This window comes from Anoplophora glabripennis, unplaced genomic scaffold (assembly GCF_000390285.2).
Source record: "Anoplophora glabripennis isolate ALB-LARVAE unplaced genomic scaffold, Agla_2.0 scaffold328, whole genome shotgun sequence".
NCBI lineage: Eukaryota > Metazoa > Arthropoda > Insecta > Coleoptera > Cerambycidae > Anoplophora > Anoplophora glabripennis.
This window is the reverse complement of record NW_019416473.1, coordinates 149558-167794: the sequence shown is the minus strand read 5'-3', so window position 1 is coordinate 167794 and position 18237 is coordinate 149558. Positions and strand designations below refer to the sequence as shown.

Below are 18237 nucleotides of genomic sequence, written 5' to 3'. Positions count from 1 at the left end.
GTCAATTACAATCGGACAAATCGATGTCTAAAAAAAAAAAAAGGAAGTAGATTATCAAATAATCGGTTATTTGAATAATCGGATATTTGAAGATTCGAATAACCGAATAACCGGTTTTCGGATATTTGAAGAATCGAATAACCGAATAACCGGTTTTCGGATTTCATAAAAATCCGAATTATCCGAAACCGGTTAACCGACTATCCAAAAAACCGATTTCAGTTGCCAGCACTATATAAAACAGCATTATTCTTATAAACATTTTTAAAAGGTGTTTATAATTACAGGTATATACATATAAAATGGACAAATATGAATAAATATTTTAATTTCATTTTCATTTTGTAATGTTTATCAGAGATAACTATGTAATAACTATACAGGGTGTAACTTTTAGTGGGAGTTAGTTTCTTCGGGGTAATAGTACGTGATATCCAGAATATTATTCTAGAAACTTGTTTTTTTTTTTAAATCAAAGTCGAGTCGTTTTTTAATCGCACCTAAACTTTTGTGTATGGTGCGCAATATTCACATAGGTACATATTCATAGCGCAGGCGTTTGTTCGAGGTGACACTAGCCTGTCCGGGGGCGGAGTATGAAAAAAAAGGTTTCTAAATATCAAAAGTAGCTTTTGTATAAATATGTATGACCCTCAGTCGAAGTTACACCCCGTATAACATTTACATAAGTCTGAAAAAAAATAACGTCATTATAAAACATTTTCGCCATTATATTAATATTATTATATAGTTTTATTTTGGATGTTTTGTGCTGCGTAATAAATATATTTGGCGGTTTCACAAAAATGCACATGAACCACGGAAAGCTTGATATACACTAGACACAGAAATTAAGGAATATATACATTTTATTTTGTGTTGAGTTTTCACAAAAACGCTAAAACACGTCAATTAAGAAATAAGAATTGTCGTCTTGTCACGTTGCTTAAACCTTTTTTGCGCTATGTTTCATAAACCTATAACGTCATCGACATTTTTTTTAAATAGCACCACCTAATTTTTTAAGCATAAATGGATAGNCTAAGAGTATTTGATTCAAAATGAGTTCGGAAAGTGAAGACGGGCATTTACCAGGGAAAGTATTGGAAGCGGCAATTAGTGCTGTTTCACAATTAATCGCCAAAAAATCGTCGAGACAGTACGAGATTGCCTACAACGACTTCAGAGAGTGGTGTAGTTCGAAGAATATTCAAAAAGTGTCTGAAGAGGTATATTTCGAATACAAAATTAATACAATTAAACGTTCGACGTTATGGTCTGTATGTTCCATGTTAAAAAGTACACTGAATGCCAAAAAAATGTAAATATCAGAAAATTTCTAAAACTAATACCAATTTTGAAAAGCAAATCAGTTGGAGACCACCTGAAAAAGTCCCAAATTGTAACGTGAGAGATTTTTACAAAAAGCTCCTGATAATAGATTTCTGCTAGGGAAGGTAATTCAAATTAATATAAATCGGTCGATTTAACTAATTTGACAACTTTTCTGGTCGTTTTAATAATTGGTGTTTGTGGAGCTTTGAGAGGAGAGGAGTTACTTAAGATAACGATCGATGATATAGAATACAAAAAATCAATTATTATTATTATAAGAATTCCCGATTCCAAAACTCATACTTCTGGACGTTTTTTGATTCCAAGTCCAGACCAAATGAAGATATACCGCAAATACTGTGCTTTATGTCAGACAGTTATGATTTATAGTTCCGTTTGACAGAATATTAATGGTATTTTATTAATATCAACTCTGACCAATTCAGACTAATATCCTACCTTCTATACTTGTATTCAGGAACCCCATCATTCCTTTGTACGAGAACTGGTACAAGTAGACGTCTGCTAAGCTGGAGTGTAACTCGGCGTGTTGTATTATCGGTGTTGAAAAGTCAGAGTCGGTTTTGAACTGAAAATGAAAAATTATAGCAATTATATATTTTATTGAAACAGAAAATGTTTTCGAAAGTAATTCTATAAAACAGCNTGCAGCTACTGTTGTAGTTATGGAGAAAAAGTTGTTTTTGATAAATAGTTTTGCTTATCTTGGGAAGCCATGGTCCGTAATAAAATATTTAATAAAACATACAAGGCGTCCAAAAAATTTCAAAATTTTCCCTAAGCAAAGTACCTTTAATTTTTGTTTTTGTTAAAAACTGTTTCATTTAGTCAAAATAGAAAAATAATCATATTTTGCAAGTAAAAAGACGCGATTTTCTATCTTACTTAATTTAAGGCAGACAGAAATGGTAAAAAATAAGTAAACTTTTATTTTAAATTTAATAGAATATAAAAATAGTTTGGTAAAACAATTTCCGGGTTGGTTGTCACGTCGTCGGTTTAGGTTTCTTGACGTTTCGAGAGACATACATTTTATTACATATTTGATTACTGCCCATGGCTTTTCAAGATAAGCAAAACTTTTTAACAAGAATAACTTTTTCTCGAAACCCCATCCGGGGGCACACTGTATAATTATTAGTACTTCGATAGCCAGTATACATACCAACAAAAAAAGTCGCTTGTAATTACATTTCTTTATATTAGTCCAGACGGTATCTGTTTCAAAAAGTCCATATTTGGGTGAATCGTATATCTACGGAGATTTTTTGCTTTTTGGCTTTCAAATATCACTAGAAATGAAAATTTTTCTATGCGCATAAAAAAACGTGGGCTTAACTTTTGGCGGCACAATATGTTAAAAAAAATCGAAAAATTTCATATTTTTCTTCTTATTTAATTATGTATCTTTTCAAGAGTTGATTTTAGGCGAAAATGGAAGAGAAAAAAATGTTTGTAATTAAATTTTTTACAAAATATAACTAGTTACAAATCGAATGAATCATGATTATTATTGTAATTCGACCAATGTTTAAACAAGCTCCGGAGCTCTCCTAATTGACGGATTCGAATTTTTCAAAAAGCGTTTGAAAAAGCTTGAGAGCCCTCCCATATGTGATTAAATTTTCAAGTATCTAAAGGCCTTGGTTTTTGCTGTGAAAAATTTTGAAAATTTGCAAATTTATTTTCAAAATCTGGATTGCAAAATTATTATGCACAATCTATCGAACCGATTTTGATGAAATTTGGTGTTATGATTCTCTACTTACATAACATGAACTCTTGAAAACAAACATAATTAATAGCAAGAAAAATATGACACATTTCGAATTTTTTTAACATATTGTGCCGCCAAAAGATAAGCCCACGTTTTTTTTTGCGCATAGAAAAACTTTCATTTCTCCTGATATTTGAACGCCAAAAAGCCAGAAATGGATATACAATTCACCCAAACCAAAACAGATACCGCCTAGTCTATATTATTTTCCTGAAAAGTTATACAAATAGTGCTTATGGAGCTTACGCCCATTTGCGTGGTCAACAACGGTATACAGGATGGTCCAGATTTTAATAAACAAACTTCAGGAAAAAAATAGCAAAACTTAACATCACTTTGCTCTATGAACATAGGCGCAGAAAGCCATCGTTTATGAGATACAGGGCGTTGAAATTAACAAAAATAAAACAATTTTTTTAAATATCTGGAAAACCGCTTCATCAAATTTATTCAAATTTGGTACAGATTTTTTTCAAATATTTCTGCTAGTTTTGTATGTACACAGTCCAAATTCAAAAACCAGTGGCGGAGAAACAAGGATATCGTTTCCTTATTTAAAGTAAAACTTAAAACTACGTCACTTAATTAACTGGTAATATGAATACATTTTATAATGGTCTGAAACATTCCGGAAGAAAAAACAGTCGAAAAGTGAATGGTCTACGAGTTATGAGACATATTATCGAAGTAAACAAAACGTTGAAATAGGGAAAAATAAAACGAATTTGGGTGGTCCAGATTTTAATAGACAAACTTCGGGGAAGTACGAAACAAAAAAATTAATATCACATTGCTCTATCAACATAGACGCAGAAAGCCACCGTTTATGAGATACACGGCGTTGAAGTTGTTCTAGCCTTTAACATAGGTATCGCTTGGTTCAAATAACAAAATGTGTGGACTGCATTTTTTATATTTTTTATTCTATCTCAAAATAACCTCTTGCTCGGTTGAGCTCTGGTACAATACTAATACTAAACCACGTCTCGCCGCTCCAGCAGGAATGTTTTCAAAAAAGGGCTTCAGAGGGCGCGCCTATTCGCGACAACCCTTTCCAATGTAAAGAACATAACATAACAGAAGTTATCAAAAATAAAACAATTCTTTTAAATAACTGGAAAACCGCTTCATCGAATTAATTTATACAAATTTGATTTTTTCACATTTTTCACTATCGTAGCAAACCTGTCAGCACAACCTTCAAGTAACACGAACAAGTAAAGTTATATGAAAGTGTCCATCTCCAAACTCCTGCACTTTTGGCATCATTTGGTTATAGAATTCACAGCAGCTCTGATTAAAACTGGATCTTGCGTCAAATTAGTGCAGGCCCCATTTAGCCTTTGCACTGGCTGGTTCCAGACATTTAAAAAAAATGTTTTAATTTCAATGCCCTGTATCTCATAAACGGTGGCTTTCTGCGCCTATGTTCATAGAACAATGTTAAATTTTGTTGTTTAATGCTTTCCCGAAGTTTGTCTATTAAAATCTGGACCACCCTGTATAGCAAAGAACCGTAAATAATAAATATCTGTTAATTCTAGTATGTTCATTATTTATGAGCAAATAAAATCTGTTTATGGAACGTTGCCTACTTGGTTACTAACAGTTTTTACACGAAAACAGATGTTCTATAAGAATTTAGTTGTATACTACTAGGTATACTTTTGAAATACTACAGTCAGCGCAGCGCTTGCATGCGAGATTCGTCAAATACCGTGCATGAATAGTGGTTTTAAGGGGGGCGTTTTTCACCGCATTTTCAGAGAATTTACATCATTTTGAATCCTTGTATTTCAACAGTTTTATAATTTAGACGTATTTTCTTGTTCTATCATTGTCTTGCCAAACGTGCGATTTCTTGTTTATAAAACGCTAGCCTTAAGGTTTTTACGACCCATGATATTTAAAGTAACACGGGTTTTCGGATTGTTATACCATGGCCTCCGTATCTAGCGGCGACATTTGGTAACAGTATATTTTCAAAAATGTTCTAGGGTCTTAAGAAAGTGTGTTGAGAAAACAGAGATTCTCATTTTGAAACAGTCGGTGCTGTTTATATCAAATGTAGAATATTCACATCTGATATTTCTTTTTTTACTTTAAAATAATGTATATTACCACAGACAAAATAGCTATCGCCACAGACCGCTCCTGGAATAGGCCAGCAGTTTTAAATTTCCGAATTGCCGGTAGAGTACACCACCAGCAGAATTTTAGGAAGAATCAAATACAGCGGACCGCATACCTAAGCGTATCCTAGCAACATATAAACAAGACTTTGGTAATGTACTTCCCACCTACGAAGGCTGTCCAGGCCTACACGAGATGAGGCCTGATAAAGAGGGATAATCCCCCTCGATCCCAAATCATTGAGGCCAATTTCTAGCCATGGAATAATGGCGGCGGTAATGTACTTACGGATTTCTTTTGTACACTTTTTTTTATCAATATCTGTTTTTTGCGTTACTGTATTTACTTCAATGTATGATGTAGGTATTGATAAAAATGTTTTTAAAGAATCAACGAATATCTATGTATGTATCATATGATATTCTGCAGTGGTGTTACAATTAAGTTATTTAATCATAATTTCGTTAATTAGCTACCTACTATTTTCATTTTTTGGTATTGAAATACTGCAGAAAATATATTTCCAAATAAACAAAATTCGTAATAATATTTTAAACAGCTTGTAATATAATTTTTTTAATATTTGATGATGACGATAAATTTATTTAATATACAAGGTGGGTTATTAGTACGTCGCGGAATGTAGGTACAGGTTTTTTTTTGTATTTTGACATCCACTTATAGGTTTAATAATTAAAGATAGAAAGAAACTTTAAATACAAATGTACGACTTTTCCTTTATTTCATTTGACATCAAAATTTACTGGCATAAAATATATATGTTTAAAATAAAAAAAATCATTAAAAAAAATTAAAATTCATCCTTATGAAAATAACAAACAACGCTTTTTATAACTAACCTTTACAACAACATAAGGAGAATAACTAAAAACGAAATAACATTAATATACCTACAATTTTTACAAATCAACATGCAAGTGATTGTGATGATACAGTTGAAAATATGTTTCAATTTACTATTAATTGCTTCAAAAACAAATTCAAAATTATCAAGCATTTCGTCCTGTATTTTTTTTTCAATACTTGCAAATTTTCAGGTAAAAAAAAAATGTCTAAAGGACTGACAATGAGATCGGGGCTGTTTTCTGGCCACCTAAGGTTTCTAATAATATTTTTTAGTGTTCGTTGACGGGATTCTTCCTCCAAAATAAATTTGCCAATATTCCTGAAGAACTTTTGCACATTATTGTTATTTGAATAATACAGTTAATTATGTTTTATTTTTCGTCATCAGAATAACCCATTGTAATTTTTTTAATTTTTTAAATTAAAATGGGTTATTCTAATAATGATAAATCCCATGTATTTTTAAAAGAAGGTTCGTTTCTGTCGTTTTTGTCTGATTGTGTGCGAGAGAGATAGAGTTATAGTGTGCGATAGAGATAGAGTGACTCTGTCCTCATAGAGAGCTTATCTCTCTCTCTCTCTCTGCTGTCTTCAGGAGTCTCCCCAGCAATTTCAGGACACCTAGGGAGGGAACGTGGGGTAGAGCGCGTGGCCTTGTTAAGCCTTCGTTATCGATCTATGATGTCACACAGTATAAGAAAAAAAAATGGTTTTTGCTCGTAACTCGGAAATGGCTGGAAATATAAACAAATTTCCCCTTGGTTCTGAGTAGAGCACTCGGTGGGTGACGCAGAGCGGGGTGTCACAATATATGAAAGAAAAAAAAAAAGTATTTGCTTAGACTCTTAAGTATCAAAAAATCTCCCATGGTGAACAAATAAATCTCCCATGGTGAACGAGTGAAAAACGTCAAAACCCGCATGTCAAAAAAAAAAACGGGACCAACGGTGTGTGACGTCATAGGATAAAAAAGTGTTTATAACTCGGAAACGGTGCGTTGAATCGAAAAAATAATTGAAAAATGTCAACCCCTCCCTCCCGGGTTCTGTATGTTCCTTCTGCGTTGAATGCAAAAGGTCCGAAGTCCGTATGTCGAAAATAAATTCTGGAAACAAGAGGTATGTCGTGTTATAGTAAAAAGGCCGTATAACTCGGAAACGGTGCGTTAAATCGAAAAAATAATTGAAAAAATCTCCCCACACCCCTGGTTCTGTATGACAGTTCTGCGTTGAATGGAAAAGGTCCGAAGTCCGTATGTGGAAAATAAATTTCGGAAAGAAGAGGTGTGTGAGGTGATACAGTAAAAAAGGTCTTATAATTCGGAAACGGTGCGTTGAATTGAAAAAATAATTAAAAAAATCTCCCCACTACTCTGGTTCTGATTGTCCGTTCTGCGTTGAATGGAAACGGTCCGAAGTCAGTATGTCGAAAAACAAAAAAGTTAGTTAGTTAAAAATTGCAACAGCAGTAGCGAACGCATTATCTTATCTCTGTATTGATTGATGATTTGTTGTTTTTTTTTAAATAAATTTCGTATTCAACTACTCCTTGAGGTTCCAGCAATTTTACATTGTGTTAATTTTTTTGAACACCTTGTGTCACAAATATGGGCACTACCAATGACATCCATAATATGCAACACTTGTGTCAATAAATAATTATTTACCTATCTAAAGAAATCAACAATAAGAGGCAGTACCCATCTAAGGATACACAATCTGTATAATGCAATTTTTTTAAACATAGGTTTTGATATCGTACCATATTGGAAGTCGACGCACAAATCTAAAAACATTACTTTCGAGTTTTTGAATTTTCCCATTCCAAGGTGATATAAAATAAATAATTAATTAGGTAAATTCATAGTTTTAATTCTAACTTGATTTATTTTATTTAACATTTAAGGCAAATGTGATTTCCAAACACAAGATAAGTTCCATATCTCTTTAATTACATAATTGAAAGCATTAAATTTATTTAGCAGTTATTATTTGGCAACAAAGCCACCGCTGGAACTGCCGCCTATTAGCAAGTAGAAGAGTTACCACGCTAAATTTTATAGCTGAAAGCCGGCTAAGGAGACCCTGCTTCCATTTCGGGTTGCCAATTTCCAGCATTTAAGTAGCAGTCTGTAGCGATACGCTATATTGTCTGTGATATTACATTACCAGTGATATTATGGACAACTGATATTTGGTTAAATATATATTTATTTTAATCGTTATTTACGTTGACTACAACTGATAAGGTTTATAAAATTTTGATATACTTACTTCTTTTCTAAAGGCTCTACTTGTATTTAGAATTCTCCACCATCTTAATAGTTAGATAAACATTAGACAACAGTTATATTTTCTAGAATAACGGTTTGCGAAATTATTTTAACAATTACAATACGCTTTATAATGCAAACAGAAATATTTTATGACACAGTCCTAGAAACGTATATAAAATAATTCAATGTTTTATAAATTTATTATAAAAATAGTTCAATGAATAGTAAAATCAGTTCATCTGCAGATAACGAAATAATATTGAATATAACTGTAAACAGCAAATAAGTATTTTGGAATCAATGACAGGCGAACAATAAAACCCGATATAAGTCGAAAATTATAAAACAAGATTGCTTATTACCCACCTTCACTAGAGCGCTCAAATTATCCTCGAAGGTAGTCTTTGTGTACAGTTTCTTCAGTTGTTGTCCGGCAGTCTCTTTGCTTGTTTCATTAATGTTATACGCGTTACCTACGATTTGTGAATCATCCGCGTCCAATTTCGCAGCCTTTCCTATAAAGTCTATAACTAGAAGAAAAAAAAATATTGATCAGTTCTTTGAATCATATAAATATCAAAATATACAGGCTGTTACAAATTCACTTCTCACTACAGGGATCTTGAAAACGGTATAGTCCATTGAAAAGTTACATTTATTTGGGGTTGCAAAAGTCAGAGCACGCAATTTTATTTTTTGGATGTCAAGAAGGGGTTAGTGTAAAGTTAAATTTATGTTCGTGGGGTCGTAACCCTTGTGCATCGGCCGCCATCTTGTAAAAAGGGCTGCGAATGGTTTTTATACTACTACTTACTATATCGGGCAAACTATTCGTTGCACAGAAAATTTGTAAACACATTTTTTTGTTGCAAATTAAATTCTCTACAAATTTGGTTGACAATCCGTTTTTGTTTAATTTCAGCCTTATTTGAGGTGATATTGAAAAAAGAAGAACACTTTCTCATGGCCACTTTTTGCCCTCTATCGAATGGCATAATCAATTTTTATATGTAACGTTTCGTCTCTCATGAACTTAATTTTTTTTAAATACGACTCTGAAAATTTTATTACATTTTTTTGCAAGCATTCATGACTCCTAATACTGTACTGCCTCAGCCCGAACCAGATTCAGACGTTCTGTCTCGAAAAATTCATGTTCAGTGTTCAGTTCCAAATTTATCAAAATTTTTTATTTAGATTTCTTTGGTTATTGAATTATCGTACACTGGAAATGTCGTTAGACCCTGTGAAATCCATCTAGTTATTTAAACTATTAATACCATTCATTAAAATAAAACAGAGTTTTATTCCCATGTTCATAATTATTTCTAGGCTTCTCGAATGCTCAAGATTGAAACAAATTCCGAACTATTTTTTTCAGGATATTCATACAAATACATCTGACATGCTCTTTCACAGTTGCGGTTACAGATATAATAAATTCCGATAATATTACGCTGATCTTAATTTTCAACCTTTGCCAAAACGAAAATGTTTTTGAACATTTACTGAAATATTTTAAAGAATAATATTCAGTTGGCGTTTTGGTTGTTCATATTAATTTTTAAGCATTAATTTGTCTAATAAAATTGAAAATGTAATAATGTTTTAAATTTTGACGCAAAAACTTATTGAGTTATGTATGACCAAGTGATGGTAATAGCTAATAATAATAAACGTTTTATTGTAACGCGTGGTGGTAATAGTTTAAATAACTAGATGGATTTCACAGGGTCTAACGACACTTACAGTGTACGATAATTCAATAAACAAAGAAATCTAAATAAAAAATTTAGATAAATTTGGAACGAATACACTGAAGATGAATTTTTCGAGACAAAACGTCTGAATCTGGTTCGGGCTGAGGCAGTACAGTATTGGGGGTCATGAAGGCTTGCAAAAAATGTAATAAAATTTCTAGGGTCGTATTTAAAAAAATGAAGTTGATGATGGTCCTGGAGAGACGAAACGTTACATATAAAAATTGATTATGCCATTCGATAGAGGGCAAAAAGTGGCCATGAGAAAGTGTTCTTCTTTTTTCAATATCACCTCAAACAAGGCTGAAATGAAACAAAAACGGATTTCCAAAATTTCGTTTTTTTTCAAATATTTCGAAAACTAATCATGTTAGCCTTGATTTTTTAGAGGCATAATGTTGGTCCCCTGATTAAGCAACTTTGCCCCCATTTAAGCTACTTCGTACCTCTTATCGTTTCCGAGATCCCTGTAGGGAGAAGCGAATTTGTAATAGCCTGTATAAAAAAGGAACTTTTTGAAAGACCTCGAGAAATAAAGGTTATGTTTTTCGTTTACTTTAAAGCGGACACCCCGTCTACTTGTCGGTTGCAATATTTACCATCTCCTATAAGCGCGATCTCTTCTTCGGAATTATACCCTATCATGATCGGCACCTTGTTTACATTGCCCTCCTTGATGTCTTTGTGCATTGGACCAGTAATAAAAGCTCCATCAAGTTTTTCGTTTTCCACCACAGGCACCCACACTAGGGAACCACCGCCAATTCTTCTTTCCTTGTCTTCAGGTACCTACAGACAATATAGAATGTATTTGAATCTTCACAATTTGCATTTTACATAACAAATTTTGGTCCATTTGAAAATTTTTAGAAATAGATCACTTGAAATATAAATCATAATAATATGATATAATTCAAGATTACTATCAGCGGGTTAGAGTGGATACAGTATGTGATATTTGTTAAAAAACCGTCATTCAATTATGTGTAAGTACTTAAATCTATTTGCAAATCGCTACCAAATATTTATAAATATTTAGAAGCCGTTTGTCATAGTAACGTTAATGATTGATATAACAAGAATACGGTTCGTAGAACGTCTCCTTTGAGAGGTGAAGGGTGTTGAACTTTATTTTTAAAAATAAAAAAAAACCTATATTATTGGAAAAGCACCTAACGTCTAACTAGATTAACGTTATAATGTTTTTTTAATCATTATATTTGGCAACTACCTATTCAGCGATACGCATTCGTTTATTTTATCAAAGTGATATCGAAATATCGAATAGTATAGTTTTAAATCTGCATGTTTGGGACGATAAAATCTCAATTCGTTTCAATTTAAGTACCGTTTCGAATAAATTATCGTGCCATATCTTACTGTATGAACGGAGGTAAGTGTACATCATTTATTTCAAATTTTAACTTTCTTATAATCAACAGTAAAACACAAGAGTTTTTGTTTTTATCGAATAAATTTCTCTTTTTAACTAAATAATTTTGCTAATCAGTAATTTTACGAGAAAAACTGACATGAAAAAAATGGCGAGAGCGATTTTGTCAAATGTCTGGTTTTTGACAAGATAAATTAAAGATCAAATATGAGAATGAACAACAAACATAAATATCTTTATTGATTCTATGTGAACGAATAACAACCATTATCTTTATTTATTCAAATTATTTGAAGGGACAGTTATTAAATACACAGTTATTATAAATTGTTTGGTTTGGTGTACTAATTTTAATATTTTCTTGTCTGGTTTCAGTTGAATGTTCCTTTTGACTTATTCCATAGGTCTGTAAGTTACCAATAAGAGTTTCGTGATCAGCGTCAATTTAAAGGTAGGATTTAATGGATGATGACGATGAGTGTCCGGTTATCTTTATCAGTTGTTGGTCACTTGTCCCTGCTTTGGCTAAGTGAGAAACTGTACTGGGTCGGTTTGAATGGTTGGTAATTTTATTATTTGTGATGACCAATCCAATTTTAGCTGCAGATTCTTTTGTCCATGTAGATATAGTGTTAATTCCTAGTGGAACATTTTTATACCAACTTTTAGAATTTGTGTTTGTCCAAAAGGGATTTGGAGTTAAAAAATGTCAATCGAATGTTATGTTTTTGTTTCTCTTTTCTAAGAGCAATTTTAACATTTTAACGGGACAAATACTTTTATAGTTCTTATTTTTACAAGCTTTTATTTATTACAAGCTTTTACATACTTAACTTGCCTTCTCAGCATGGGTCAAATCTTGCAACTGAATTTTAAAACAGTTATCCCCACACCGATTGAGCTGAAATTTTGCATACACGTTTAGTTTGGATGACAATGCATGGTTAGCTACGTGACGTCACTCTAAATCCAATTATATGGGTATCAAATGAAAGGGTTTGCTGAGAAGAATACTAAAATAAAATGACGTCGCTAAAAGCTTGTTTTTAAAATTATACATGAACTTATTTGTATTGTATTCGATTCTTCCTGTTGATGTACCATCTTGATTTTTTTTCACTTATAAAATGGTAAATTTTACAGTTTGTAGCCTCTCCTACCCTCCAAGCTAATTCATAAGAAGTTATATGAAAGAAGCTTTTTTGTAATCCCTCTGGTTTATTTATATTCCACAATTTTGCCATTCTTAGTATATTTTTCTAGTCTATTGCATACCTTTCTTTTCTCTGGAATAGCTTGAAATTCCATTCTTTTATGTTTCTTGCATCACGAGCTTTTTAAAAAGTTATGTCGCTAAAAGGATCAAATTTCATGGTATTACGAGTATATCCAATGAAATATTTTTCTTGAATCATCTTTGCAGTGGAATTCCAGATTGTTATAACTTTGTAATCTTCCCCAGTTTTCTTTTTCATATTATATGCCCAATCCTTTAACATATCCGCTATATTTTCTAATGGAGTTATTTCTGATAGTTCGTAATTGCGCATTCGATTCCGTAAATTGTCTCAATATCGACGATTCAGTGTTTTTGTGGATTGTGGACATGTTTCTCTTTTTTCTAATTTACACAGTCGAAATTTTTCCAAAACTACTCACATTATGTATATTTTATACTCACACTTTTAACAATACTTAATAATTGTAATGACAGGAAACATTTGGAACTGACGCGCGCCTACTAGTTTACTATAGTTTAGTTTAGAGTTTAGATGAACAGGAGTTTTTATCGGTGATAAAAAGCTACGTACCGTTTCATCGTTGTCAAAGTGACCAAAACTGTCACTATTATATACACATTTTTTTTATCTAAAAAAAATACTAAACGTAATTCTGTCGAACAAAAATTATTTATCTGCGCCACTGGCAAAAATCAACGATAGATTATAATGTTAATCAGCGCTCATGTACTTAATGTTTTGTCTAAATACGCGAATGATGTTTTACAGAAAATGTAAAGAATCAAATATTATTTCAATCTACATATCTCATTAGGGAAGCGTTCTCCGACTTTTTTCTCGTAATAAGGATTTTCTATTAACTGTTAATAATGCCATTGTTGTAACACTTCCGGTTATTCTGGGCTTCATCTCTGTTCGACCTTAAACTGAGAAGTTGAAAAAATTAATCAAATAAATTAATGCACAGGGTGTTTTTACGATAAATTTTCAAAAATGGTCAAGAATAAAGTACCTTTGTTTTTAAAAATACCAAAAATATTTACTTAATTGTTATTGAAAACTAAAAGTTATGATAGATTGTTAATTTTCAATTTGATCTGCCAATTTTGTTTTTTTTTTCTTTTTTTAATATCCTTGGATTCAAAGCAATGGCACGCTGTTATTTATGTCAATCCCATATGTCAAAATGTCACGTTAAAAACATTTTGATTAACTTTGCTAAATTAGAAATGTTAACACTAGAACAAAATTTTTTTATTGTATTAGGGTTTGGGGGAAGAATATTCGTATGGTACAGTAATAAGAAAATTCCTGGAAAAATGGCCTAATGTATACGTGTCAATGAATGGTATTAAAAAAGTTGTTACAAAATTTGGCAGTACTGGCAGTGTATTGAATGTGAAAAAGAAAAAATACGACCTAAATGAAGACGACAATGCAACGATTACACTTGCTATGGATTCTGTAAAGCGCTATCCTAAAATGCCTTTAAGGAAAAGAGCACTAGAAATTGGCAATATTAGTAAATCGCACTTGCAAGTTATTTACAAGTTTAATAAAGTAAAACCATTCAAAGCTAAATTTATACACACATTAGAAGAAAATCATTGGGCAAAATGATTAGAAATTTGCTTGTGGTAAGGTGACTAAGTTTTTCAAAATCAAAATTGTCCTAAAAATATGATTTTTTCTGACGAATCCACTTTTTCTACAAACAGAGTTGTAAGTTCTCAAAGTTTACGATATTGGTCCAAGGAAAATCCAGAGTTTCGGGTTCCCTGCAGAAGACATTATTATAAAAAAGTAAATGTTTGGTGAGATATCTCTTACGATGGAATTATAGGAATTTGTACTTTGTGGTTGTGAAAAATAAAAAAAACAAAGAAAAGATGTCACAACTTTAGTTCTCTATAACTTTCTTAAGTAAATGATATTTTTAAAAACAAAGGTACTTTACTCTTGACAATTTTTGAAAATTCATCATAAAATCATCTCAACATTAATTGGACTAATTTTTTCAACTTCATAGTTTAAGACCAAGCAGAGATGATGCCCTGAAGTTCAAATTTCAACTCGAAAAACTTTTGTCATTTACGCCCCACGTGCACTTAATCTCTGGACACACTATACATGAAATATGGATAGAGGGTAAAAATCTACAACAGTTTTTTAATAAGTACTACAACAATGGTATTATTTTATTTAAAGAGACCATTCCCCAAAATCCCAGTCTTAATTTTTAAAATTGAAATCGAAGTAGTATTTATCTGAAATATTCTAATAGGTCGTTATCGTAAAACAGCCTGTATATTAATGATTAACAGAAACGTTAATTTAAAGATCATGTCCTGCGTGCGTATACTTACTTCAAGAGAGATTTTGTTGATGTCTTCAGCATCAGCGTCTTGCAATACTTTTAAGAGATCCGATGACTTCTCAGACGTAAAATTTTTGTTCAAAGCCTTGCCCATTTCGAAAGCGTAGTACTTTCCGTATGGTTGATAGCCGAATGAACAGATGGCTGTGCCGCTTTGTAGAATAGCCCCAGCGATCAGTCCTAAATAATGTTCATCCAATACAATCACATTATACTTACTTATAATTAGACTTCTGATTTTTTTAGATCAAAAATATACTTAAATGTTAATACAATATGGCGCTACGTGAAGTTAATAATAATTACTGTAATGTGTAATAAAATGAATTCTAATTTGTTATAGATCATTTCGACGACACACGACAAACTATTGTACAAATGAATATATTCACAGAAAATACATACATATATCACGCTACAATAACATTAATACCAAATAGTAACACTAAGTAGGTATAAAAGCTAAAAAAAGGCGTAAAACTGAAAACATTTAACTGGAACAGTTTGTTGTAAGGTCCGTTTGACTGTGATATGGATATGCTTAAAACATATCGTTGCGTGCAATTTTAAGGTTATTATTGACAAAAAATTGTCGAGCCATGTTTCCAATATGTAACAAGGATTTTTTTCTATGAAACCACATTTGAAATATTTCCCTATTTATTTTTTTCCCCTTTTTACACGGAGAGCTGGTAGACATTTTTGGCTAGGTGTTTTAGGCACTGAAAAATTGTTCAAAACTTCTTCTAGTGATACCTGAATACGAAAATACAGACTTGCCTGAAGGGTTGCGGGGCTTAAGCGACCATTCGTTTTTTTAAAAAGCTACATTTTTTTTGCAAAAAATATTCTTGAGGCACTGAAATATTTACAGGATAATATTTGCGACTATAATTAGATATTTACAAAAAGACAGTTTGTTTCGGTGGGACATTTTACCTACCAGGTGAGTGAGAATGTAATTATATACATTTTTTTACATTGCGGTTTATTCTACAACAAAAAGATCTCTTACTATTTTTAAATGAAATCATTGGTATTTGAGAAAAATTGCTTTTTATGGATTCAATACATGTGAAATGGTGAAGTTTTTCATCGACAGTAAGTAGAGTTCAACTGAAGCTTTTAAAGGGTTGATAAGGGATGATGCACCATTAAAATGCGACAGAACTTTTTAACTCGTTTGGACTTATTACTTTATTTAATTTTAAAACTCTTCTTACTTTTGTTAATTTTCAAAAAACTTTGTCGTCTTCAACAAAAACACGAATAACTGATAATACGTATTGCAGTTGTTATTTAAAATCATCGAAAATTCAAAAGTTGGCTATGAATTTAAACGTCAAACTTGACGACCAGGAAAAAAGTCAGTCACTGGTTCACATTACACACCTTTTGTTCAACTTTGATTGAATGTTGAATCGATATTAAAGTCTCTTGCGATTTTATGCAACTATACTGAGACGAAATGTTCTCGGTAATGCCACTTGCAACGTATACAAAGTCCTGCGCGCTGGTGGTTACCGAAGTGATCTAGAGTTCGGGAGGCGTGGTTCCGTACTCAGCGCACAATTTTCATTTCAGTCCTTTGCTCAACTTTATTCCGGACGTTCCATGTTTTTGTTTTATATGTTTGCCGAAATATTAAGTCCAGGTTCTTCACAACATCATGTTTGTAAACTATTATTTAATTTTCTTGAGCACTTCTCCCCCCTAAAAAACATTTTTTTTTCGAATAGAGTTAAAATTGCAATTAATTTAAAAATATGTGTTACACCATTTTCTAAATATTGGATTTAAACAAAATTTGTAGCATGTAGTGATATGTTCTCAACAACAAGATGTTTTCACTTTTATTTATTTTCTTTTATATTTGTCACTAATGTTACTATTTGTTATTACTATTATCGTGTTGCGAAATATTTTTAGTGAACTATTGTGTAGTCAAGTGAACTATGACGGTTTAAGGAAAATAGTAGTAGTAGATATGTTAAAAGTGTATGTTCAGTGAATGAATCGGGAAATTATTCCATTATAACTACAATTGTAAGTGTCTAGTTAGCTGCTAGTCAGTTAGTTGTCAGTAAGTAGAGTTAATTGTTGTCATAAAGCGTTTGCAGTGTCCAGTAGCGATCGTGATGCAGTGATCAAGTGCAGTATAGAACAGTTAGAGAAGTATCTGCTAATTTGTGTGTAGTCATTAAAAAATGTGATAGTAGGTAGTACGAATTGTTTTAATTGTCAACAAACAGTTGTTACCTTCTGTCTTCTTGCTTATCAGGTGGTAACCCACGGAGGCTCCGCCTGCGCTCTCTCCAACGATTGTTATTTGTTTTGGGTCTCCACCGAATTGCTTGATGTTTGTGTAAACCCATTGTAGTGCAAAATGTTGATCCTTCAGGCCGATATTTCCGGGAATAACGTCGTCTTCAGTTGTCAGGAAACCTAAAAAAAAACGTTCAGATAGACGTATTAATAAATTCTTCTCTGAATTAAATCGTTAGTATTTATGTTCAAGTGAACGACTGTTCTTTAAATAGAGAAATGTGGTTCTTTCAGATGTGTAGATTGTAGTTCCAAACATAAACATTTATTTGTCCACGCTGTGCCCAAAACCATCCACTGAAGGAATGTAAGTCTGAAGTTCTCTGCTGTGCTAACTGTTATAACTTAAAAAAAAGAAAAGACGCTAAATATTCTGGTATTGATATACATCATGCAGTCTGGGATAGTCAGTGTGTAGCTTACCAACAAACTTTAGATATATTTAGATCCAACATATTGGAGCCGCGGTAGCAATCAATGTCACCTACCCAGTTAATAACTCATGCTAGTCAATATCTTACATGTTACTACCAGAATGTTCGTGGACTGCGTACCAAAACTGAGCGACTCTTTATCTCATCGACTGCTGCTACTGAATATGACATTATTGCATTTACTGAATCATGGTTGAATAGCAGTTTTGTGGACTCGGAGCTATTCGATGTTGTCGTTTATGATGTTTTTCGGTGTGATCGGAGATATGATTGTACCAATACAAGTAGAGGAGGGGGGG

The 18237-nt window shown here is 32.2% G+C and overlaps 1 protein-coding gene across 2 annotated transcripts in view; it reads right to left on the bottom strand.

Annotated features, from left to right (window-relative positions):
• The window catches only part of LOC108905342 (cholinesterase 1-like), an 83957-nt gene that overhangs the window by 50495 nt on the left and 15225 nt on the right, over positions 1-18237 (bottom strand). For both annotated transcript variants that reach the window (XM_023454636.1, XM_023454635.1), the window contains exons 3-7: positions 17439-17624; positions 15169-15359; positions 10768-10957; positions 8775-8938; positions 1795-1924 (exon numbers count right to left, since the gene is read on the bottom strand). In XM_023454636.1, the coding sequence (XP_023310404.1) occupies positions 1795-1924; positions 8775-8938; positions 10768-10957; positions 15169-15359; positions 17439-17624 (861 nt within the window). The remainder of the gene's footprint in view (positions 1-1794; positions 1925-8774; positions 8939-10767; positions 10958-15168; positions 15360-17438; positions 17625-18237) is intronic.